Source organism: Theileria annulata, chromosome 2 (assembly GCF_000003225.4).
Source record: "Theileria annulata chromosome 2, complete sequence, *** SEQUENCING IN PROGRESS ***".
NCBI classification, from domain to species: Eukaryota; Apicomplexa; class Aconoidasida; order Piroplasmida; family Theileriidae; genus Theileria; species Theileria annulata.
In genome coordinates this window covers 46,201-68,631 of record NC_011099.1, presented here as the reverse complement: position 1 = coordinate 68,631, position 22,431 = coordinate 46,201, and the positions used below count along the sequence as shown (strand labels likewise).

Here is a 22,431-nt window from a genome sequence, read left to right as displayed (position 1 = left end):
TAATGAAAGATATTTAGAAAGTTAAATAAATTTATAAAATATTTAGATAAATATACAAAATGTATGTGTATAAATTAAAAGTAAATGAAGTTGCCAGTTTAAACAGATAAAATAAGAAAAATACAAAAATACAACGAAATAATAGAATTAAGAAGATGCTGTTTTAAGTAACAATCGAAAAGGAATGACCAAAACCATTAATTGTAACTGTTTGTTTCAGAGATAATAAATAAGAGAGAGAAATCAAAATACAAAGTACGAGAATTGAAATGTGTGTAGAATAAGTGGCATAATAAGACTGTTTAAGAGTGAAAATTGGCCTTTATAAGATTTTATAAACATGTGCATAATATGAACAACTTTTGAATAATACAAAAATTATTAAATTATATCTGCATAACACAATTTTGTCAATAATCTTCCCCATATCAATGGAATTTAACGAAAATCGGATATGATTTGAATTTATGGGAATTTAGGATCATCTCGTTGATTCTAGATCTAATTGATGTCAAGAATCTATGAAATGATCATAAATAGAGCTAATTTTAGTAAAAGAAACGTATTTCATATAAAAAGTTAAAAAACAACTTATATGTAAGTCATTTCAACATTGGATTATATTAAACAAATGAAAGCTGATCATTCTAAGATATCCGGGGAAACTGATTGTCAAAATGAAGTTGAATACTGTTTTTGGCAAAATGAAGTGTATTCTAAGCTTAAAAGCTGCTTATTTTTCAAAGAAAATCTTTTTAAGTTTATGGATAATGGAATATTTATTTATTCACTTTTCACCTGGGCCAAAAGGTGGATTAGTTTGATTTCCAAACAATATGTAGAGCCATATAAGTTGCATCCACTTCCTGTTGCCGACCAGATTCTATATTGGCAACCAATTTTTTCTAAAAACGTTAGTGATGCACTACTTAGATTGGAATCTTATGAAACAAGACATGATGGATACCCAAATACCAAACCACCTAGATCGATAATGCTAGGTGCTACATTTAAAACATTTGGCAAAAATATCGGTCTCATTTTATTTGGATTTTTAATCCTTTGCTTTGGGAATATGTCTATGGTAATATTTATAAAAAAGATTTTAGATACTGCAACAGGAGAGCAAATTAACATTAAACTACTATTTATACTAGTACTTTCATTTGTGTTTGTTCAATTTAATATAGTAATATTTTTGGACCACCTTAATTTTTATATGTATAGAATCATCCATGTAATTCAGTATTCATTCTCGATTACCATATTTCAACACGGGTTGTGTTACAGAAGAAAATATTTTAATAACATAAATGGATGTAACTATTTGAATGTTTGTAATAATGTTTTACACAGTTGCTCTCTTGATTCAGAATGTTCTAAAAACCCATTATATTGTCCCGCAAGGAGGTACCAAAACAAAGAAATTAATTCTAGGATATTTTCTTTCGAATTCATGGATTCATATTATATTTCGTTATTTATTGAGTCATTAGCTCATTTATTGCAATTTATAGTTACCTTTACTGTCGGATTTTATTCAATTAGTAAACTCATACCCATCAAGGCCTGGCCTTTGTACACATTTTGCTTGACGACAACACTTTTTATGATAATTGTTGAAATTTTAAATACAGTAATTTTAAAGCATATATACAACTTAAAGGATTATAGAATAAACAAATCCAGGGAAATATTATCAGGTTTACACTTGATTAACAAAATGTTCATAGATGACGTAGCACATAACATTATTACAGAAACAAGAAATAATGAGCTAAATCTGGTTTTATTGAGATTCGTTTTATCATTTATTAATAGATTGTTAGTTATAATAACCGTTGCATTTTCACTCATTTATATGATGGACAATTACGTTAATAATATTCTTGAGCTGGATGATATTAGCCAGTTTAAATCCAGTTGCACTGTGTCATCACTGTTTGTGCTGGTTAAAATATGTGATGCAATGTTATTTATTCCTGATTCAATTAAGTTCCTTACCTACTCATTAATATCGCTCATAAGAGTAGAGTATTTTATGAGGACTTGTTCTCCTAACTTTTACATTAGTGATAACAAGTTCACAGGTTCTACAAAGATGTCCAGCGAAGTTCCAGATGTAACTAATGAGATTGACAAGGATGTAGTAGTTTTGTATAAGGATGCCTCTTTTTCATGGGTCAATAACAGGAAGGATTTTGCCAATAATAATAATGAGGTTTATTTGAAGAATGTTAATTTCCAGCTTAAGAGGGGTGAGATTGCAATAATAAGTGGTAATCAAGGCTGTGGTAAATCTAATTTCATCAAATCAGTACTGGGTGAAATGACACTGGTGAGTGGTTGTATGGCTGTGGTTCCCCTTCACACATCAATGCCTATATTTTATGCCTCCCAAGATATATGGCTTCAACAAGGAACTATTAGATCAAACATTACATTTGGATATAGATTTGATGAGGAAATTTATAACTCAGTCATCAAAGCCGTTGAGCTGGAATTTGATATATTATCTTGGGAGAAAGGTGACTTGAGGGTAGTTTCTGATAATGCTCATTCACTTAGTGGTGGTCAGAGAGTTAGGATGGAAATGGCTAGAGCCATTTATGCTTATCTTATATTTAGTAAAGTTAACAAGGATTATAATAGTCAATGTTCATTTTTGATGTGCCTTGACGGACCATTTCATGGTTTAGACCCTTACGTATCAAGACTTATTTTTAATAACCTTTTCAATTCTAAGACTGGAGTGCTTCTTAAGGATGACCTATCAATTATAATTACGTCAACAGCATTGGTTCTTGATAAAATTTGCATCACCAAGGGAGAATTTGGAAACTTGACTCTTTACAAAATAGAGAATAAATCCCTTAAAAGGTTAAAGGATATTGTTTCTAATAAAAATCAAGCATCCAAAAAATCATTTTCACGAATTCCCATCGTGTGTTCGCCAAAAGAAATAATTAGAATATGTGAACCGGATCGTAATGACCCTATAATTCGAGCAGAAATAATTAAGGGGAAATATGACGATTCACTAATTATTGACCCTGAATCAAAAAAGACAACCCGTAAATTTAAGGAATCATTTAAGTCTTATATATTATATTTCAAATCAACAGGGTTCCTATTCATTTTTTTTGTATTATTTACTCTTGTATACATATCTTTCGAAAACGCTATATTTGTATTGGCCGGGATATTGGGAGATGAAGTAATGGAAATAGTTGTTAATGTAAACACACCTTTCGAAATAATGTCGGCATATTCAACAATAAGAAGGTTGTGTAATGATACCTTAGATAAATTAAAAATATTATCAGTAATAATTGTATTAATTTGTCTTTGTGCCAACGGAATTTTGACATACACTTGCCTTCGTGGATGCAAAAGGATTCACGAATATTGCATTGCCTCAATAATGAACTCATCGACAAACGTTAAGATTAAAAAAATCAGCAGTGAAGTTTTAACATTTTTATCATCTGACATCTTTATGATAGATGAAAATTTTGGACCTTGCTTGTCATCGTTACTAATTTTATTTTTGGGAGCAATAGTTCAATCTTTCATTATAATTTATTCTTTTCCGTATCTTACTCCAGTTCTTTGCCTGGGACTTTTTATTATTATGAATTACATTTTTAAAAATTTTATACACGCATCAAAAAATCTTCAAATTTCATCCCTAGAATCTTTGTCTAGGAACAATTCCGTTTGTGAGAATGCAGTTTCATCTTCATCCATATATAGGAGCTTTAAAAAGGAGTCAAACCTTATGGAAGACGTCGTCGAATATACCGACTATTGCATAAGATCTTGGTTTTATTCAAAATCATTCCTATCATGGGCATCATTTGTTTCCAAATTCGTCTTTTTATTCATCATCTTGACAACACTTCTTATACCTGTTACAATTAGAAGTTTTAAAAGAATAAACTCATTTGTTGGTTACTACGGATTGGATTTGATGACGAGCGTTAGGATTATTTTTACGTTCACGAACTTTGTTGTCAATATCGCAAAAATCGAAATGCTAATGTGTTCAGTTCAACGGTTTCAGTGCTTTATTCCACCTGGCACTAAGTGTGTATTTGATAAATTCCGTAATGTTAATGAAGAGGATATAGTTATTAATTCTAGCAAACTTAAGGACCAAGTGGATAAAAAGATGCTACTGAAGAGAAGAGCACTTGAATTCAAAGATACAAAACCCAATTTAATAAAGAGGATGATGTTTAGGCCAAAAATTAACATTATTGATATTTGCAAATATCTTCCACCAGAACATAGTGGTATAGTTCTGAAGGATATTTGTGTATATACATCATCTCAGATGAATGAGGAAGGTCTTATCCTCAATAATATAAATGCGTCACCATCTAGGTCTGATATTATTGGTATCATTGGCAGAACTGGAGCTGGTAAGACAACTCTATTATCTGTTCTGCAAAATACAGTAAGGTATAGATCTGGTCAAGTCCTGTTGGATGGCAAAGATTTGCAAGATATTCCCAAGAGTGTCATTAGGCACATTATTGGTGTTCTACCTCAGCTTCCATTTGTTTTCAAGGGTTGGACCATCAGAAGGTTCTTGGATCCAAGGAGACTATTTACAGATGATGAAATTAATGACGCTCTGGATAAATGTGGTCTCCTTGAATTTGTTAATAACCTTCATGGTGGAAGAAAATTAGATACTGTGATTATTCCTGAGGATATAGATTTTAAAAAGACCAAAGAGCAATCAGCAAAAGAGTCCTTTACCCATGATGAAGCATTAACTGAAGATTCTTTTAAGTCAGAAGATATTATGTTGTCTATAAGCCAGCTCAGAACCCTTTGGTTTGCCAAATTACTATTATGCAGACATCTCTATAGGATGTTAATCATCGATGAACCTCCATCTGATAATTGTTCAGAAGACGGATCTGAGGTTCAAGATATCGGAATACCAATCTACGAGTTATTGGACAAATATTTCAAACATTGTACATGTTTTGTTACAGCACATTATGCCAACGCATTGCGAACGTGTACATCAGTTTGGGTAATGCATAATGGTAAACTTATAAAAACATGTAAGGCCTCGGAAGTATCCAAAAATGAATCGATCTCGGACCTGATAGAACAACTCCTTAACAAATACTCCAAGATATATTAATTTTGTAAAATATTTGAATTTTAATTTTTAACACACAACACACCCATAATTTTTAATTTATTCACTTCAATAATCTTATATACTGCCCTCTCTAATTTTAAAAGAATGTTTAAACTAACTTTTGGTGTTAGGAATCACCAATAAATAGTTTATAAGTTTTAGTTCATTTTGATATTTTACTGCCCTACTTGAAATATATTTCAATACAACAATGCAATAAATTGCTACACATTTGTTCTATGCTTCCTTCTTAGTTTTAATTTATAAAATAAGAGCTTAAATTTAGCTCTTATTTTGTTTTTTTACTATTATGTACAATTTTTTACTACTAATTAAATGCTTACTAATAATTCACTTGTTTTCTAAAGAATCCTATTGTGTTTTAGCTCCTTCTCCTCTTATTATTTTTAGAAATTTAAATAAAATTCTAGCTGATTTCAACACCAACTCAAAACCATTCTATCTAAGCAATTTGAGCCCATATAGTTATCGCAGTATCGTTAATTCACTCTTTTCATGCCATCCAAACCATAAATTAAATGATATAAAACAATTTAGTGGAGATTTTAATCATAAATATTCCTGTAAATTAAAAAATTCGTGTAGATTCTATAAATTTTTCATATCTCTATCTACACATCTGTCCCTCCCATATTACGGATTCGTAGAATCTTCTCATATCCTTAAAAATGGCAGCTCAATTGGGAAATCCGCACATTTCTCCCTTCCCAGATTATCTAGGTCAATTCCTCATGATGATTTAGATAAGGACCTTAACAAAATTTTTGAACCTGAAGAACCAGAAATAGAACAAGATACTGATTCAAAAAAAACTGAACAAATGCATAAAGAAGTCAAAAAAGATTTTAGTTCTGAAATAAAAACTTATCCAAAAAAACTCAGCCGAAAACAATTTAATAAAGAAGCAAATAAAATTTGGAAAAAATATAGCCATATTTTTAAACCTTTGGAAACCCTTGAAGAGAAGATGGAAAGAATTTCTAAATTACCCATCACTAAAATTAATGTTGATGGTGTAGAGATAAAAGTAAGAATGGGCACTTTGGGACAGCCCTGGTACATAGATAAAGAAGAAGCCCTAAAACTCGTAAATACATTTGAACCAGGGGTGTTAAATTATATTATGAAACATGAATCTGATAAATATACTCGTTTTCCCTTAATAAAGGAAGAAAGGGATAGAATTTGGATACCTCTCCCGGGAATACAAGCAACATACTTTCCAGAAATTAAGGTTCTTGACCATAGAACAGATATCCCAGATTACGAATATGTAACGCTTTTGCACGATACATTGAGAAACTATACATGGACGTACCAACAGTCCACAGATAAAAGAGCAAAATCATTTAATGGCGATGGGAAACTTGATACATTTGAAATAGTTAACGATAAAATAGTACCTATTGAGAAAAAAACAAAAGAACCATATAAACGATATGTACCTCGTGATTACTTTAGCATACCAAAGAATCCTTCTAAATTCTTTGCCAGAAAAACACTCGACCTTGGAATCTTCAGACAACCAAAAATGCAAGATCTACTTAATATTAGTTTGTTCAAAATTAATTAATGTTTTTAGAGTATAAGTATTTACCTAGAGAACCAAAAGAACTTGAATTAGGATACATCAGAGAATATCAAAATTTTTGGAAAACAGTCGAATATAGGTATAATATTTGTTCAACTTTAGTAATAAAATTATAATTATATGTTTAGAGATAATAAAGATAAGCCAGGATTAAGATATAAACAACTAGGAAAAACAGATTTGAAGATTTCAGAAGTCGGCTTGGGAACAATGATGTTTGGATCAAGAGTCACAGAATCGGAAGCTCATGAACTACTTGATTATGCATACGACAAATTCGGAATTAATTTCTTTGTTAGCCTAGTTTTTTTAATTAATTTTAGGATACTTGTGAACTGTATCCGGTTCCCTTTTCATTTGAAACATATGGAAACTCGGAAAAGATTCTAGGAAACTGGATTAAGAAAAGAGGACAAGAAGTCAGATCTAATATAGTAGTCTCTACCAGAATAGCATGTAACAATGATAACCTAAAAATTATAAGGAATTCCAAGTTAGTTGGAAATAATTCAAACATATAATAGGGACACTAGTTTGTCAAAATGTAATATAATAAAAGCAGTTGATTCATCTTTACAAAGAATGGGATTGGAATATATAGATTTACTTCAGTTCAGTTGGCCTGAACGCTACGTTCCAATGAATGAAAACGGGGATTACGACCAAGTGTTTTTCGACGTAACAGTAAGTTTTTGAATTTTATAATATAAAGAAAATGGGAAATTACGATAATGAAAGAATGAAGGAACAAGTCGAAACTATTGGTTTGCTGATTAAAGAGGGGAAGGTTCATTCAACTATTTTAATTTTTTGGTAGATTAAAGCTTGGGGTCTTTCTAATGAAACGCCATGGGGAGTTCTTAAGTTTACACAGCTATCCAAGGTAAATTCAAATGTAATACAAATGATTAGGAATTGGGTGTACCACCGCCTTCAACAATACAACTCAATTACAATTTGTTGACAAGAAATGAACTTGAAAAGGGATTTGTTGAATTGGCAAGACCTCAAAATACTGGTACTTTAATTTTTAATAAAACCATTTAGGAATTGGGATTATCGCTTACGGACCACTTGCAGGGGGTATTCTGACCGGGAAATACCTTGAATTTGTCGAGTCAACAACTTCCGGAAGATTACTAAAGTTCCCTTCATACATGAAGAGATATAGGTTGCTTGTTTAAAAAATAATATGTTTAGAGGATCACTTGCAGCCAGAGCGGTGAAGGAGTATTACGATGTTGCAATGGAATTCAAACTCCCTAACTTAACTGTGATGTCTTTGAGATGGGTTTATTCGAGACCGTTTATATTTTCAACAGTATTTTACTATATACTAACTATAAACTAGCATAAATATTAACACTAGTAAACTCATCCACATAATATTGGTCCAGATAATCGGATGTAATGATATGTATCAATTGAGGGAGAATTTATACTGCCTGGATCCAGAACTACCAATCACTGACCTCATGGAACGCAGAATCAACCAAATATACTGGAAGTGGAGAGATCCAATAAGAATTGTGCAATAAATCTAATTTAAATAAAAATAAAATTTAACATATTAATATACAAATTAATAAATTATTTTAGTTTACAATAAAGTCTTCAGATGTTGATAGTGATCAGTTGCTTGATACCTTTCCATAATTTGAGCCAAGAAATAAACTACGATAAAAAACACCATCCATAGAAACTTAATCAAAAAGTTGTTCAAGTCATTTACATAGCTGTAATTCTTCTCGTCAACCAGTCTACTCTTCCCGCCAGTTCCAATATTTTTGTAATATTCAAGAACGGGAATGCAGCCGTTGACCCCTTTAGTTGAGCAGTAACCCATAGAAAAGCAAACTAAGAGTGTCGTGAATAAAATGGTCATGAATTCAGTGAGAAACCTGGATTTTAAGGTCCAAGTTCCCCATACGACTAGGAAGCAAATTACCCATGAAAAACATGGTATCAACAGATAAGGTAGGTCTCTCTTGTACAGAAATTTCTGGTGATTTGTCACAGTTCCTTTTGTAACGACAGTATCGTTGGTTGAACTTGCAATAGATCTTCCAATTATATCTGAGAAGTTGTCGACAAAGAAAACTATGGCAAGTTGACTGTCATTCAAAAGCATTCTGTATGGAATGAACACTTGGAAGAATGCGCATTTGCATAAATCTGACAATATGAAGACCAGAAATCTAGAACTGTACTTTGGCAGGGAAAGAAATACTCTATACATCCCCTTGATCTTTGTAACCCAGGATGATTTGGTTGGGGCGTAAATAGGGGATAAATCAACACGGTTCTTGAAGTAAATAATTGATTGTGCAATGACTGCACAAAAAACAATTATGGTAAAGGATCCATGTGTTAAGAGAAGACAGATCTTGGCTTGTTTGGGGGTGTTAGTTCCAACAGCCCTTTGGAAAATGGTTTGAATAAGAGAGAAAATACCTAGACCTCCATAGTATCCAGAATATAAATTTGAGAATAAAGAGGGTGAATAGTACTCAGAAACGACGAATGAATCTAAAAACAATGTAAATTAGTAGACTTACTAGATTGAATTAAGAAGGCTTCAAGAATAGCGATTCCTCCGTAAACTGATATGTATAAACCTTTTGCTAAATTTCCAGAACTTAGAAGAACAATTAATATGTAGGAAACGTGTAGCATTAAACAGAGCCATCCTGATATTATTGCCTTTCTGTAACTGCATTTAATGAATAATAAGACCACAAGGAACGCTGCCAGATTTAAGTATATGTACACTGAGAAACAATCCGAGATAAAATCTGCTGTTCCAAATGCTTTAGAGGTTAATCTTCCTGTAGATCCCAAACACGTTACTGAAGAACCTAATAAAAAGAACAGGAATTTATTCAGTATTGACTGGAATGAAATTTTTTTCTTCGATGGAATTATGTTATCTTCAAGTTGAGGGACGGCCTCAACTATGATATGTAAATCCATCTAAAATGGATCATATATCTGAATATTTTTATGTTAAAGCATATTTTTCATTATTTTTGGTTTAATTTGGGCATGTACTAAGACTAGGTGCAACAAGTACATAAAGTACAGTGAGTACACAAAATGGTTAAGATCTTTGTCAAATTATTAAATCTTCAGCTTTGGCAAGGAAATAAAAGATCCTTTTAAAAATACATGTAAAATATGATACAAATAATAAATTACCTTAAATTTTGAAACCTAAAGTGAAGAAATTTGGGCTCTTTGTTCCCAACAAAGATAATTGAATCTATCGTTTATAATCCACTAATAGAATAAAAAACTAGTCTAAACACTTTTAATAAATTGATCTAGTTAGAATTTTAGCTATTTAAAAAATAATGCGTAATATAGACATTAAAAAAATATGAGATTAGATTTAAAATGCATATTTATTTGGATTTATGGCATTCGTAAATGGTGTGTACTCTGACTTTTGCTTATTATTCTGTCTGGAATTATCTGATATGGAGTTTTGAAGAAGCTTGGTCTTGCTAGGATCCCATCTTATTACGATTTTTTCCACTGATGAAAGGACTTCAGTCCCGTTGCTATATGCTCCAGTGCCCATAAATATCCTGGTGGGTAGCTCTTGCTTAGATTTCCCATTATCATTTTTGTTGGTGTCCTTGAAAGAACCTGCGTTTGGATTTATAAACTTCCAGTGATCTTTATTAGGAAGTTGAGGAGGCTCGTTTGAATATATTTTACATATGTCGTCTACTTTGAACAACGACTCATCTACTTTACTGAAAGTTGCTCTGCAACTGTAGAGCCAAAGGGTGTGAACCTTATGTATGTGATTGTATTGTGGGTCTCTACTTTTGGTGATATTGTCTGTGCAGTTCTTTCCAGCCATAATGTGAGTTAGTTTAGAATCATTAAGTCTCAGTACTAGCGAGGCACCCATCTCCAAAAGATTTTCCTTTTGCCTCAGTTCACAATCCGCGTGTAAAACAGAATTGACAACCTTTGTATTCTTCCTGTAACCGGTAAGCAAAACTCCAATTCCTTTCAAAACCTGACTCTGTATTGATTCTAGTATAGATCCAACATCATTGTTAAAAGGGTCCGCAAAGAACCTCTTGTGTATCTCGAGGAAAATCTTAACCATATACTTTAAATGTCTGTCGTAATCAACAATACTGACCTTTTCGCGGGTGACGTCAGGGTCACTTTCAGACTCCTGTTCGATGTTGAAAGTGTAGTCGTTGGTAGTTTTCCCACCATTAGTCGAGGAAACATTGATCGTCGAATTAAAACTGTTAGACTCTGGGGTCTGTTTATTTGGGGGAGATGGTGAACTAGAATAATTGTTGTTTAACTCGGTGATATATGACTCGAAAAAGTCGTAATGTTCTGCTCTTACCACCTGCTTATGTGGTATGTCAGACCAGACATCTCTTCTATCATCGAATGCAAGTATGAACCTGGTATCCAAATCGGGATATAACCTCGAAGCGCTTTTTAACAAATCCTTCTCATCTACACTGTTTCTTGCAACTATTCTATCCATAAAAAGGGACCTGTCTGGGTCTAGAATACTGATAACCACGTCGGCATATTCCTTTGTCGCATTAGTATATATTGACATTTCGTAATAGAGGGACAGTATTTGCAAGAACTCCCTTATGCAAGGCCTAAGCTTCATGTAATAATTTACATTGGCAAAATTGGGTAGGGTAAATGTGTACAATTCCGGATCTCCTAAAGAATCCACAAAATCACTTGTGTCGATGTTCAGCATATCCAATCTGCTCTGTGATGCAGTATGTAATAACGTGTTATCTAAATCTAGAAGAAGAACAAGTTTCCCGTTGCGAACAGGTCCAGTCTCAAAACAGCTTGAGAGTTTGGGGTTGAGAGACATATTTTTCAGGTAAGCCTTGACACCAAGTGGGAGAAAGACCTTCAACTCGTGTAAATCATACTCTGTTTTATATCTTTCAGGTGGTTTGGGTAAAAATGGTGTGAAATACTTTATTTCATAGGTGGGTTTTGATGTGGTATCGTTTCTTTCATTTTTGTCACTCTCTGATCCTGAGGATTCTTGATCGTCAGAGATCTCGCTCATTGTTTCATAGTTTCTTTTAGTTCCAGTACTCATGCCTTTAACCTGTGAAAGATTCACAAATCCAATGTGGTCCATATTGGGTGTGTGTATTGGTGGCTGCTTACAAGTAATTGGGTGAATGGGTGGCTCCTTATAGTATGGTCCTTGCATGAAGGGGGTTCCAAACCTGTTTTCGTACATAGGTTTCGCGTCGACTCCAACATTGGCGATGGGGAAGATGGGTCCTGGAATGTATGACCCTGGGGGAACATTCAGGGGTGGTCCAATATAGTTTGCCATAGGGAACCTTGTTTTAGGGTCCTTCCCTCGATCATTCTTTATAACCATGTTTGGATACAGTGATTGATTAAATAGCTGATATGGTACTAAACCGGTTGGCTGCTTTCCAATAATTGGAGAGGCAGGAACCATTTTATACATTGGAGGTGAGGTAGACGGTGGTTCAGGCTTATTAGGCCATTCAGGATTAGCGGTGAACCCATCTTTATGGCGTGTTCGTCTGACCCATGTGTTGCCCGCAAAATTGCGATTGTTGGATTCAGGCGTTATTGGATCAGTGCTAACTTCTGGTGGTGCGATGGGTTCACCCGTAAATCTGGGTCTTGACATCTATTAATATATAATCAAATATAAATCATGTTCCAAAGTAAAATACCGGCCAAATAAACCGTGTAGTAATTTTTTTGCCTATCAACAACGACCAAACCTTAAACATTTAAAAAGGTTTAAAAGAGAAAAAACAAGTCAAAATATAACCTTCTGACAAATCTCCTTATAGAAACTTAAATACTCTAGTCACAAATAATTCAAGTGATTTAAGCCAAGTTTTAAACAAAACAAATTATCAATATATAGTTGGTTGAATTAATGAAATATATCCTGTAGATTAAATACAAAAGGTTGTTCCTGGGTAAAATAAAGGGAGTAGGTTTTTGTTCAACTCCAATCTAAACTTGTAAAATATAATAAATAAATTTTATTTTAAAAATCATTCATTTATTATAAATATAAATTAATTAAGTTTGGGGAGTTTTAAAGAAACTGTACCGAGTGATACTAGGTATGTATAATTTTTATGACTGTTTTGTTTAATCAAAGAGATATGTAACTTATGTTATTGTTTATTTTGACTATTAATGTCTAAATATCTAATATAAATGAGTATGGAGTGCAGAATCTCAGTAAAAGAAAATAATATGTGACTCGAGGTGGATGCTATGGGGATGTAGAACTTTTTGGCACGGCCGCATAAATACTAGGTACTGATGTAAAATTAGGAAACAAATTGAAAAGTATATTTTTGATCTTTAATTTAGGGCTTGATTAATAAATTCCACTGAATAGCGGATTTGCGTAATGCATGGCTCTTATGGGAGGGTGTTCAACAGCCTCAAACTGTGTAAACCTCGGCTCAAGAGTATCACCTTTAATCCTAAAATTTAAAATTTTTAGTTAAAATCATAGTTAAACAATTTTATATAATTAGAATGTATTTTACCTTATGAAGGCTGCTTTGTTTCCCATTTGGTCGCAATAGTTTGGAGCGCTGAAAATGGTGATAACCTTGCCATCGTGTTCAACCTCGTAACCTTCCTGCTTTACCTCATGAGACCTTATAATGTATGAAAGGTTGTTTTTCGATATGAATGAGTTAGATATGTCGGGCCCAAATTCAAAACCTACACCCCTCTTGGATGGTGATAATCCATTGGAAGGTTTGGGATCAGACCATAGCATGTCTGTCATTAATCCTGAATCTGAAGGTTCTTTGAACCTGTCTATCTTTTTGAGGTCTTCAATAGTGACGTTTTCAGTGCCAAACAGTCCTCCGTGGATAACGAGAACCTTTTTATTTATTAGGTAACCTAGTGGTAAGTATCGGAAAGATTCGCAGAAGAGATTGTATACTTTCTCATCATACTTGTTCAAAATTTCTCCCTTAAACCCGTAACACTTGTTAAGGGCTTCAGTTTCATGGTTCCCCCTAACAATGTGGAAAGAAGAGGGAAATAAGACCTTGGCGAGAAACAAAGTAAAAACACACTCAAAAGAAAATGAACCCCTGTCGACAAAATCCCCGTTAAACAAATAACTGTTTTCATCAGTAGGTTCTCCGTTAATGGAGAAAATGTTCAACAAATCATAGAACTGACCATGAATATCACCGCAAACAGTTAACTCATCACACGGGTATATATTAAGATCGACAACAGATTCATACTATATAAATATGTTTAATTAATTGGACTTACCTCCCTTATTATTTTTATCACCTCCAATATTATCATACACACATACTTCTTGTGAATAGTGTTTCCGGGAACCTAAGAAAAATAAAACCTAAAACGTTACCTTGAGATACTCCAAGGTGTTGTGGAAAAGGTACGACTTATCAAGGTGATTGATTGGCTCCTTAAATGAAAATGCTAAAAAATAAATAAAAGGATTTCAGGTACCTGGGCCGGTATAACCCTGGTCAACTTGAATAGAGTCGACATTGATGGTTTCATGTAAGGGTGGAGGTGACTCTAAAGACAATTAAAACAACAAATTTACCTCTGGTTATAGCTTCGGAAAACTTCTGTTCACGAATTATCTTTTTACACTCTTTCAACTTCATCCTAGCTGTAGGATCGTTGCACAGGGAAAGAACCTTCAAAAAGTCTAAAACTCATAAACAAAAAGAAAATAAACCTGTTTCTGCATCCTGAAACTTTAGCAAACAGAGATATGCGCAGCCTCTACGATAATAAGCCTTAAAAAAATCAGGCCTGAGTTGAATTGCCACGTTGGCGTCGGAGATTGCGGAACCTAAATAAAGCAAAATGGAAACACATTAAATTGGATTAGGGAGAAATTATAATATATCAAATGTATGATTAATACCATAATTTTCTATCTTTATGTTACAAATAGCACGGTTTGAATAGTATTGGTGGAGATTTGTCTTCCTGAGTTCAGGGGTGATCCAATTATATCCTTCCTTTTTTAAATTGGAAACTAAATGGGAGTCCTCTACTAGGCGTATGGATTCTGAATAGTGTTCAATTGCCGATATGAAGTTGTTTTCAGAAAAGGATCTATTCCCTTCTAATTTTTTTAATTCGGCCTTTTCCAAGGCCTGAGCCTTGTTATTCTTGCCAATAGAAAAAATTTCAACCATTTATATATTTACAGTAATAAATAGAATCTAAACAACACTAAAATTAATTTCGGTAAAATTTTTTTGATAAAAATTTCCTTCTCTTGTGGTGTTTAAACATACTAATCTAATTGATGTTATTTAGATATAAATTTTTCATATAACTTAATAATTATATTCATTTATTTTTTATTTTGTTATATATAAATAGATTAATGATTCTTTTGTTTTCCCTATTTTTTTCTCATAATTAATAGATTATAGTTTTTATATATCTAAATTTACATAAATTTGTTTAATTAATTTGTTTATTTAATTTAATTTGGTCGGATTCTTAATTTTTAAATTTAGTGTAATGCTGGTGTTTTCGTGTACTGGAATGTATTTTATTTACTAGTTCTAGTTTATTTAAAATTAATACTAGTTTTTAACCATCTTATTTGTTTTTTAATGTTAATTTTGCCTTCAACAATTAAATTGTTTCGTTCTATTTGATAATTCCAAATGACCATACATACCGATAGACTAAGAACTGCAAACAAGTCCTATTTAATGGTTCGTTTTTTGTTTAAATCTGATCATTTCAAATTAAAATATATTATAAATTTTATAAAATAATTTTTCGTATTTATTTTTCGAAAAACTGAAACTTAAATCTGATACAGGACGTTGCAAAAAGAAAGTACCTCGAAAAAAAATCTGACTTAATATCCGAAGAAAAAAATACAGATGAGAATTATACAAACGATAAAGATTGGAGAGTTGATAGACTAGAAATGCTAAGAGTTAGTGTATTATCTATAATAATTCATGTAGAAAATTCATGAAAAAAGAAGAGAATACTTGGATAGAGGTTCTGGTAATCTAGAAATTCTCACAGACGAAAAGGAACTTATCAATATTGCAAACAGTAATACAAGAGTGGTTGGATTTTTGTCAATTTAAATCATATTTTAGTTATGCCACTTTTACGAAGACGATTTTGAAAGATGTAAACTTCTTGATAGTTTGTTGGTTTCTCTTGCCTCTAGATTTTTGGACACCAGATTCGTCAAGTTTGTTTTTTTATCCAAATAATATCAATATATCTGTAGAATCAAAGCCACCAAAGCGCCCTTCTTCACACATAAAATCGGAATTAAAGTCTTGCCAACCCTTTTAGCGACAATCGACGGAAATATAACGAGAATCTATATCGGATTTGAAGAGTTTGGAGGTTAGAATATTATTAACATACGATTATTAGGCGATAAAATTAATCAATCCACTCTTCGAAAAACCCTATTGAAACATAATATTTTGACTGATCAGGTTCGGTTTTTATTTTTAAATTAATAAATTACTTTTAGTGCTGTATCATAGATGAAAATTCTGACGATGAACAGTCTGATCCCGATAATTGAATCATATAACATAATATTCATTATGATTTAACTCATTCTAAATATTATTTATTAATGTGTAATTTAAATATGTTTTAAATATATTTTCGTTATGATATCCTATGTTATCCAGAATTAGCGAAAAGATATATTTAGATATCTTTAATTCTGTTTCAAATGGAAATAACAGGATTCCACTAAAAATCGCACTTAACAAATTAAACACTTTCTTTAATTCCACAAAAAATCCTTATAAAAAGTATATGTGTAAAGATTCTATAGGTAATATGAAGGCCAATACAAATACTATAATTAATTCTTTCAAAAACTATTTAAAATTTTTAGATGATAATATTACAACTGAAGAATTCATGGACCAGTTCTATTCAAGACATATTGATAAGAAGCACGGAGTAAGGTCACAAATCTTAATGGTTGGAGGACCTAAGTCGATTAGAGGAAACCCAGGAGGAATAATGAACTCAATGTTATCATTTCCACAGATCACGTCATATCAATTTGTCGGAATAGCCAAGGTATTGACAATAAATCCACCTTGAAAACAAATTTAGGATATGGAGTGTATGTTCCTGGAAAAAATACTTCAGTGCTCCCAAAGCTCAAAGCTAACAAGATCATACAACACAAGCGAATTTACCAAAGTACAAAAAATGAAAAGTAAAGAGATTGTAAAAGAATTAAATTCAAAAGTACAGAGTTCCGATCATTTAGAATAGAGATTATGGAGATCATCCCTAAGGGAAGAATCAGGGAAAATTAACCGATGAGGGATCAAACTTAAATTTGCGCCTAAATTTAATTTTTTACACTATAATAGTACCTAGAGGTTGACCATTAAATATAATTGATCTGTCCTTGAGTTTATTAAAGGACATAGAAGGTAGTAAGACTGTGTTGAGAAGTAGCCTTCCCGTGCCAAACTGGAAACAGACTACCCTCTTATTAGAAGTGGTCTAATAATTAAATTAGCTCATGTAACTTGCCTTATTTTGAATTAATTGAGTAACAACAGGGACAGGAAGAGACCATTCAGAATTTTTGTACACCGATAGTTTACAATCCTAAATACTTGTTACTAGTAGATAAAATACCATTTCACGTAGAAGAATTTCATCTTCAGAAATAGAAGATTCCAAAACAGTTTTTTCCTCTTCAGTGTTACCATTTTCTTCAGTACTCTCAGATGTTCCTGGTGTTTCAGGTTTATTATCAGTTTGGTTGAAATCAGAAAAGTTATCAACCTTTGAAGCCTTTAAAAAAGAGTCTCCGGGATTTAATTTTGCCTGAAAGTATAAATCTCGTAACTAACCAACCAGCTTGGCAATAGGACAATCATATTCTTTTGTGTTTGTCAATACGTTAAAATTGTCCACCTTATTAGGGTCGTCCTTCACCTAAACAATTGTCAGAAATTTTTTCTTAATCAGAGTAATCTAAAACTATACAACAGATTTAATTATATCCAAAAATGAGGGTGTATCTGAAATGTCCGATTTTTCGAGCCTAAAATATAATTTTAATAAATATATGTTCAAAATACTTTGATGGCTCGTCAATTGGAGCAGTTTCTGAAAGTTTTCTTTTTAAACTTTCTTTATCTTTGGAATCCGATTGGTCGGATGGTTGACACACGTCGGTAGAATAATAGGGATCATTAGATTCAAGTTGATCAGTAACAGTAGAGGAAGAATCATTGGTTTCATCAAAATCATTCGAACAGGAAGAATCAGTAGAATCAGTCATAATAGTATGTCAAAGAATAATGTAATAAAACAAAATTACAAGTAAGGCTTTAAAATATTAAAATATGATTGAAAATGATTTTAATGAAGGTATTGGAATGATTAAACAATGTTAAAATGTGAAGCATGAGAAAAATAAAATGTGGAGAAAGTAACTTTAAAAATAAATGTAAGATATGAAAATGTATAAAAGATAAATATATAAAAGATAAAGTAAAAATAAGTATCTTAAGATTCAAGATTAAATATAAAACAAAGGTATAGTGAATCTAAAGGACTAAGGTAGATGGATAAAGGTTAAACGATTAAAAAAATTAAATTTGGGATATTATTATTTTAGAATACTATATGAAAGAGGTTATATTGGGAAGAAGGTTGTGTTGAAAGAATATAATTTTCATAATTGTATAAAAGTAAAATAATTGACATGATCCATTTGGACAGGTATTAAAAATTTTTTAATGTGTGAATTTTTAAATAGTATTTAAGAGAATTTTTCCAAATTTTATTGAAAAAACAATGATTTTTGCTGATGGGGAAGTTAATGGGGAATATGAAATAATTAGGATTAAATAATCCATAGAATATTTAAATTTCATATTATTAAAATATTAAATATTTTATTATCTGCTATTATCTTTATTAGACAATATTAATATTGAACCAAAGATAAATAATTTTTGAAATTCCTGTTTGTTTGTTTCCATTTATCACTAACCATGGGTATTTCACGTGACAGCCGTCACAAACGCCGTTTAACCGGTGGCCGCTATCCAGTTCATAAAAAGAAACGCAAATATGAACTCGGAAGACCATCGTCGAATACAAAACTAGGTTCAAGATTAGTAAGAAAAGTTAGATGCAGAGGAGGAAACCTAAAATTCAGAGCATTGCGTTTAGACTCGGGAAATTTCTCGTGGGGATCACAAAGTAAGTTTAGTTATAATGACTATATGATGACTTATTTTTCTGAAGTGCTTCTACCATGTAGAGTCATCGCTGGAATTACCGTCTGACGTCATCCTATTTAATCTAACAATGATTTAGATGTGACTCGTAAAACTAGAGTAATGGACGTTGTATATAATGCAAGTAGTAATGAATTGGTACGTACCAAAACATTGGTCAAAAACGCAATCGTAACGGTGGATCCAACACCCTTCAAACTATGGTTTAAGACACACTATGGAGTCGAACTTGGTACGACAAGTTACATTTTATTATACTTTAGGAAAATCCTCAGAAGATCCTCAAGCATCTGAGAAGGTTGCAGGACTGGTACCCAAAACACTCTTGGAACAGTTTTCATCTGGACGCCTCCTGGCTTGTATCAGCTCCAGACCCGGCCAATGTGGAAGATGTGATGGCTATGTACTGGAAGGTGAAGAGTTAAACTTCTATCGTAGACGTATGGATAAGAAGAAACGCGTTTAACTTAATAATTCTAGTAATTTATCTCTCTAAGTATTTCATTATTACCTAAATTTACAATTACATAATCCCTTGGACACCAAAATGTATATAATTTTGGAACGTTTTACAAATGGCCTGTAGATAATTGTAAATCGGTTCAGAGTTTGAATTGCCTAGAGTTTTATATATACCCATTCATAAAGATAAGTTATACATAGGAATAAAAGTATTAATAAATGTATAAGAGTGGAATAAATAAAGAGTAAAATTGGTATTAATATAGTAAAAAAATTGGAAATTTTCAAGTGTGATAAAAATTAATAGTTTTTTTTAATTAGGATTGTGTATATATAGATTCAAAAATAGTACATAATGGTAAGCATAAGACTAAAATGTAATTTAAAATGAACCAAGGATAGGTGTATATTAAAATAAACTAGTAATAATATAAAGCAATAAAAGCTCTATATCTCATAGACAATTCAAAATAATGAAAGTTGAGCTTATAATTTTATATCCCCATGCATTTAAACACAAAATAAAATTATTATGGATCTAAACGTATGTCCATGATCCTTTTAAGGTTTTTGTTTTTATATATACCATTCATTTTCTCAGAAAATGTAATAGATTCTTCAAATGATCCTAAGGAAGAACAAATTCAAACAGTACCGAGCATTCTCACCCCTGAATCGTTCAATTTTGTTACATACAAAGATGTAGACCCTGATAATTTAAAAGAGAATTACTCCGACCATTTTTCTTTAATAAATACTGGCTCAACTTTTAGTTATGAGATCAATTCAGCTTTCAAATGTAGTGAGGTTAAATATAAAGATACCTTGATGTGGATATATCTCCCAAAAGAATCACAAAATGGCTTCCCAAAAAAAATTGTAGTCGATTCCCATCTTTTCCTAGTATTCCTCTTTTTCGCCGACCTTGTAAAACTCTATAAATGTGATGAAAGTTTATGCAAGTTTATCTCACAAAAACAATCCTTGTTTAATCCGACCAGTCTCAGTCTATATAAATCTGAATCAGGAAGTTTAGTTGAATTAGATTCCTCAAATTTCCTAAGTAATCATGGTTTTGAAATCCATTACAAACTCCATGATACCAGTTCGTTTCCAGATTCTAGTGACTTTATTAAGTGCACCCAAATTAAGTACGCCACCCATACTCTTTGGAACTATGGTTCCGACGAACCAGGGAACAAATATCCAAATAAAGTAATTTTCAACTCCTTTATAGACTCAATTATTGTTGAGTTCGATACTTTTTATATGATCTATAAATACGACGGAAAACATTTCCACGCTTTATCAACCGAAAGTTTAAATGGAACAACACCTGATGACTTCAAACTCATTGGAGAAAATGATTTAGAAATCAATAAGACCGACTATGAAACCGTTAATTACCCACACGACAACGCTTTCGCATATAAATTCAATGAAAAAAAGATTATTCAACTTAGATTTAAAGATAAATTAGTTTGGAATTACCAAAACCAAGAAGTCCCAAAGTTGTTATACATAAATATTCCTAAAAGAAAAGTTATGGTTCAAACCCAAACTTTACTTTTAGTTTACATGTACACTGATTCTTGGACACTGATATTTGAAGGTAAGACGCTTGATAAGATTCATGATGACGAATATAATCCTCAAGAATCTGAATATGAAGTTGATAAGGATGGTTTGAAGGACAAGTATGTATTACGTTTAGGCAAAAAACCATTCAGAATTATGGAATTTAGTTCAAAAACAAAAACCATTCTTGTTATGGTTGGAATTTTCCTCCTATTCTTAATAACTGTATGTCTCATTATATTCATCAAATAATTTTAAATGCTAAATCGGCATTGATAAGATATTAACTATTTGGCAAATGAATCAAATTTAAGTTTTATCCAAATAATTTAACAACATTTAATTTCTTAAACTAAAATGAATTGCCAAAACCTTATGTATTATTTATTAAATAAAATGATATATTTTTACAGAATAGATATAAAATAACATAAAATTCTAATATAATTACCAAGATAATCCACTTTAAATCAGTTCTAGTTCCGATTAAATAGTAAATATTTTAAATATTTCCTCTGATGGTGCTTTATTTCATTAAAGAAATGTTTGACTGTTGAATTAATATAAAGCTAATAATTATAACATAAATTGGTTTTATTTTTATTTAACTGAATATATTGATACTTGATCTTTAAATTTTTGAGGTTAACAAGGATAAGGTAGGATAAAATCACCAGATATTAACTCCTAGCCATTTTGTTATTGTTTAATCACAAAACAATATGGTGAGTTTAAAATTTTTTAGATTAAACTTTCTGGTTCTGATAATATTCATGGCAATATATTATATTTTAGAAGAGTTCCAATGGGAAACATCAACTCATAATTTGAACCATCTTATAACTCTTAATCTAGTTAAATATTTATATATTATTATTATATAATACCATAATGATGGATCTACCTAATCTAGGTAAAAATATACATACTAAATATATATTTAATTCATACACTTATTATTAATGTTGATAAAAACCAGCTCCTAATGACAAAATTCGATGATATTTATTTAATGCCGATAATAGTTCATTAGTATCATCAAAAAATAACCCTTGGAGATATAATCTCAATCTAAAGGTAAATCATTAATAAAGTGAAAAAACATATAAATGTAAATTTTTATACATTATTTGGAGAGATATATTTAATATCGAAATTCATTGTAGGGTCATACTAAAGCTATTTAGAAGTGCTATTCATAGTAATAAGGATAAAATCAATAGAGTATGTACATAAGTATTTTATAATTTATATATTAACAAATACGAGTT

General features: G+C 31.5%; 9 protein-coding genes across 9 annotated transcripts, besides 25 other annotated features; 5 read left to right on the top strand and 4 right to left on the bottom strand.

Annotated features, from left to right (window-relative positions):
• Positions 1-631: 631 nt before the first annotated feature.
• TA15955 ((subtelomeric) ABC-transporter protein family member, putative) lies at positions 632-5,167 on the top strand (the record flags this gene model as incomplete). The annotated part of the gene is made up of 1 exon (XM_946683.1): positions 632-5,167. The coding sequence occupies one exon, from the start codon at positions 632-634 to the stop codon at positions 5,165-5,167; it is 4,536 nt and encodes a 1,511-aa protein (XP_951776.1).
• Positions 1,028-1,096: a sequence feature (12 probable transmembrane helices predicted for TA15955 by TMHMM2.0 at aa 133-155, 168-190, 195-217, 279-301, 316-338, 390-412, 448-470, 824-846, 896-918, 962-984, 989-1006 and 1071-1093).
• Positions 1,133-1,201: a sequence feature (12 probable transmembrane helices predicted for TA15955 by TMHMM2.0 at aa 133-155, 168-190, 195-217, 279-301, 316-338, 390-412, 448-470, 824-846, 896-918, 962-984, 989-1006 and 1071-1093).
• Positions 1,214-1,282: a sequence feature (12 probable transmembrane helices predicted for TA15955 by TMHMM2.0 at aa 133-155, 168-190, 195-217, 279-301, 316-338, 390-412, 448-470, 824-846, 896-918, 962-984, 989-1006 and 1071-1093).
• Positions 1,466-1,534: a sequence feature (12 probable transmembrane helices predicted for TA15955 by TMHMM2.0 at aa 133-155, 168-190, 195-217, 279-301, 316-338, 390-412, 448-470, 824-846, 896-918, 962-984, 989-1006 and 1071-1093).
• Positions 1,577-1,645: a sequence feature (12 probable transmembrane helices predicted for TA15955 by TMHMM2.0 at aa 133-155, 168-190, 195-217, 279-301, 316-338, 390-412, 448-470, 824-846, 896-918, 962-984, 989-1006 and 1071-1093).
• Positions 1,799-1,867: a sequence feature (12 probable transmembrane helices predicted for TA15955 by TMHMM2.0 at aa 133-155, 168-190, 195-217, 279-301, 316-338, 390-412, 448-470, 824-846, 896-918, 962-984, 989-1006 and 1071-1093).
• Positions 1,973-2,041: a sequence feature (12 probable transmembrane helices predicted for TA15955 by TMHMM2.0 at aa 133-155, 168-190, 195-217, 279-301, 316-338, 390-412, 448-470, 824-846, 896-918, 962-984, 989-1006 and 1071-1093).
• Positions 3,101-3,169: a sequence feature (12 probable transmembrane helices predicted for TA15955 by TMHMM2.0 at aa 133-155, 168-190, 195-217, 279-301, 316-338, 390-412, 448-470, 824-846, 896-918, 962-984, 989-1006 and 1071-1093).
• Positions 3,317-3,385: a sequence feature (12 probable transmembrane helices predicted for TA15955 by TMHMM2.0 at aa 133-155, 168-190, 195-217, 279-301, 316-338, 390-412, 448-470, 824-846, 896-918, 962-984, 989-1006 and 1071-1093).
• Positions 3,515-3,583: a sequence feature (12 probable transmembrane helices predicted for TA15955 by TMHMM2.0 at aa 133-155, 168-190, 195-217, 279-301, 316-338, 390-412, 448-470, 824-846, 896-918, 962-984, 989-1006 and 1071-1093).
• Positions 3,596-3,649: a sequence feature (12 probable transmembrane helices predicted for TA15955 by TMHMM2.0 at aa 133-155, 168-190, 195-217, 279-301, 316-338, 390-412, 448-470, 824-846, 896-918, 962-984, 989-1006 and 1071-1093).
• Positions 3,842-3,910: a sequence feature (12 probable transmembrane helices predicted for TA15955 by TMHMM2.0 at aa 133-155, 168-190, 195-217, 279-301, 316-338, 390-412, 448-470, 824-846, 896-918, 962-984, 989-1006 and 1071-1093).
• Positions 5,168-5,477: 310 nt separating the features above from the next.
• Positions 5,478-5,546: a sequence feature (Signal peptide predicted for TA15960 by SignalP 2.0 HMM (Signal peptide probability 0.705, signal anchor probability 0.003) with cleavage site probability 0.191 between residues 23 and 24).
• Positions 5,478-8,317, top strand: TA15960 (aldo-keto reductase family protein, putative; the record flags this gene model as incomplete). Its single annotated transcript, XM_946682.1, has 11 exons — positions 5,478-6,741; positions 6,771-6,858; positions 6,908-7,073; positions 7,103-7,272; positions 7,304-7,463; positions 7,492-7,566; positions 7,597-7,662; positions 7,692-7,797; positions 7,827-7,950; positions 7,980-8,100; positions 8,177-8,317. 11 exons carry the CDS (start codon positions 5,478-5,480, stop codon positions 8,315-8,317), a joined length of 2,481 nt encoding a protein of 826 aa, XP_951775.1.
• Positions 8,318-8,379: 62 nt separating this feature from the next.
• TA15965 (uncharacterized protein) lies at positions 8,380-9,752 on the bottom strand (the record flags this gene model as incomplete). The annotated part of the gene is made up of 2 exons (XM_946681.1): positions 8,380-9,308; positions 9,338-9,752. The coding sequence occupies 2 exons, from the start codon at positions 9,750-9,752 to the stop codon at positions 8,380-8,382; spliced, it is 1,344 nt and encodes a 447-aa protein (XP_951774.1).
• Positions 8,434-8,502: a sequence feature (9 probable transmembrane helices predicted for TA15965 by TMHMM2.0 at aa 29-51, 66-85, 92-111, 121-143, 155-174, 189-211, 322-344, 349-371 and 408-430).
• Positions 8,611-8,679: a sequence feature (9 probable transmembrane helices predicted for TA15965 by TMHMM2.0 at aa 29-51, 66-85, 92-111, 121-143, 155-174, 189-211, 322-344, 349-371 and 408-430).
• Positions 8,692-8,760: a sequence feature (9 probable transmembrane helices predicted for TA15965 by TMHMM2.0 at aa 29-51, 66-85, 92-111, 121-143, 155-174, 189-211, 322-344, 349-371 and 408-430).
• Positions 9,091-9,159: a sequence feature (9 probable transmembrane helices predicted for TA15965 by TMHMM2.0 at aa 29-51, 66-85, 92-111, 121-143, 155-174, 189-211, 322-344, 349-371 and 408-430).
• Positions 9,202-9,261: a sequence feature (9 probable transmembrane helices predicted for TA15965 by TMHMM2.0 at aa 29-51, 66-85, 92-111, 121-143, 155-174, 189-211, 322-344, 349-371 and 408-430).
• Positions 9,295-9,308: a sequence feature (9 probable transmembrane helices predicted for TA15965 by TMHMM2.0 at aa 29-51, 66-85, 92-111, 121-143, 155-174, 189-211, 322-344, 349-371 and 408-430).
• Positions 9,338-9,392: a sequence feature (9 probable transmembrane helices predicted for TA15965 by TMHMM2.0 at aa 29-51, 66-85, 92-111, 121-143, 155-174, 189-211, 322-344, 349-371 and 408-430).
• Positions 9,420-9,479: a sequence feature (9 probable transmembrane helices predicted for TA15965 by TMHMM2.0 at aa 29-51, 66-85, 92-111, 121-143, 155-174, 189-211, 322-344, 349-371 and 408-430).
• Positions 9,498-9,557: a sequence feature (9 probable transmembrane helices predicted for TA15965 by TMHMM2.0 at aa 29-51, 66-85, 92-111, 121-143, 155-174, 189-211, 322-344, 349-371 and 408-430).
• Positions 9,600-9,668: a sequence feature (9 probable transmembrane helices predicted for TA15965 by TMHMM2.0 at aa 29-51, 66-85, 92-111, 121-143, 155-174, 189-211, 322-344, 349-371 and 408-430).
• Positions 9,753-10,170: 418 nt separating the features above from the next.
• TA15970 (CTD-like phosphatase, putative) lies at positions 10,171-12,474 on the bottom strand (the record flags this gene model as incomplete). Its single annotated transcript, XM_946680.1, has 1 exon — positions 10,171-12,474. The coding sequence occupies one exon, from the start codon at positions 12,472-12,474 to the stop codon at positions 10,171-10,173; it is 2,304 nt and encodes a 767-aa protein (XP_951773.1).
• Positions 12,475-13,188: 714 nt separating this feature from the next.
• On the bottom strand, positions 13,189-15,028 carry TA15975 (serine/threonine protein phosphatase, putative; the record flags this gene model as incomplete). Its single annotated transcript, XM_946679.1, has 8 exons — positions 13,189-13,297; positions 13,364-14,085; positions 14,118-14,189; positions 14,218-14,291; positions 14,322-14,393; positions 14,422-14,529; positions 14,560-14,676; positions 14,752-15,028. 8 exons carry the CDS (start codon positions 15,026-15,028, stop codon positions 13,189-13,191), a joined length of 1,551 nt encoding a protein of 516 aa, XP_951772.1.
• A 483-nt stretch (positions 15,029-15,511) lies between these two features.
• TA15980 (uncharacterized protein) lies at positions 15,512-17,126 on the top strand (the record flags this gene model as incomplete). Its single annotated transcript, XM_946678.1, has 8 exons — positions 15,512-15,562; positions 15,673-15,792; positions 15,824-15,931; positions 15,965-16,062; positions 16,102-16,223; positions 16,546-16,671; positions 16,735-16,925; positions 16,962-17,126. 8 exons carry the CDS (start codon positions 15,512-15,514, stop codon positions 17,124-17,126), a joined length of 981 nt encoding a protein of 326 aa, XP_951771.1.
• A 345-nt stretch (positions 17,127-17,471) lies between these two features.
• On the bottom strand, positions 17,472-18,153 carry TA15985 (uncharacterized protein; the record flags this gene model as incomplete). The annotated part of the gene is made up of 4 exons (XM_946677.1): positions 17,472-17,693; positions 17,724-17,804; positions 17,856-17,913; positions 17,951-18,153. The coding sequence occupies 4 exons, from the start codon at positions 18,151-18,153 to the stop codon at positions 17,472-17,474; spliced, it is 564 nt and encodes a 187-aa protein (XP_951770.1).
• A 718-nt stretch (positions 18,154-18,871) lies between these two features.
• Positions 18,872-19,586, top strand: TA16000 (40S ribosomal protein S8, putative; the record flags this gene model as incomplete). Its single annotated transcript, XM_946676.1, has 3 exons — positions 18,872-19,082; positions 19,200-19,352; positions 19,396-19,586. 3 exons carry the CDS (start codon positions 18,872-18,874, stop codon positions 19,584-19,586), a joined length of 555 nt encoding a protein of 184 aa, XP_951769.1.
• A 542-nt stretch (positions 19,587-20,128) lies between these two features.
• Positions 20,129-20,182: a sequence feature (Signal peptide predicted for TA16005 by SignalP 2.0 HMM (Signal peptide probability 0.961, signal anchor probability 0.000) with cleavage site probability 0.872 between residues 18 and 19).
• Positions 20,129-21,412, top strand: TA16005 (uncharacterized protein; the record flags this gene model as incomplete). The annotated part of the gene is made up of 1 exon (XM_946675.1): positions 20,129-21,412. The coding sequence occupies one exon, from the start codon at positions 20,129-20,131 to the stop codon at positions 21,410-21,412; it is 1,284 nt and encodes a 427-aa protein (XP_951768.1).
• Positions 21,341-21,406: a sequence feature (1 probable transmembrane helix predicted for TA16005 by TMHMM2.0 at aa 405-426).
• Positions 21,413-22,431: the final 1,019 nt, after the last annotated feature.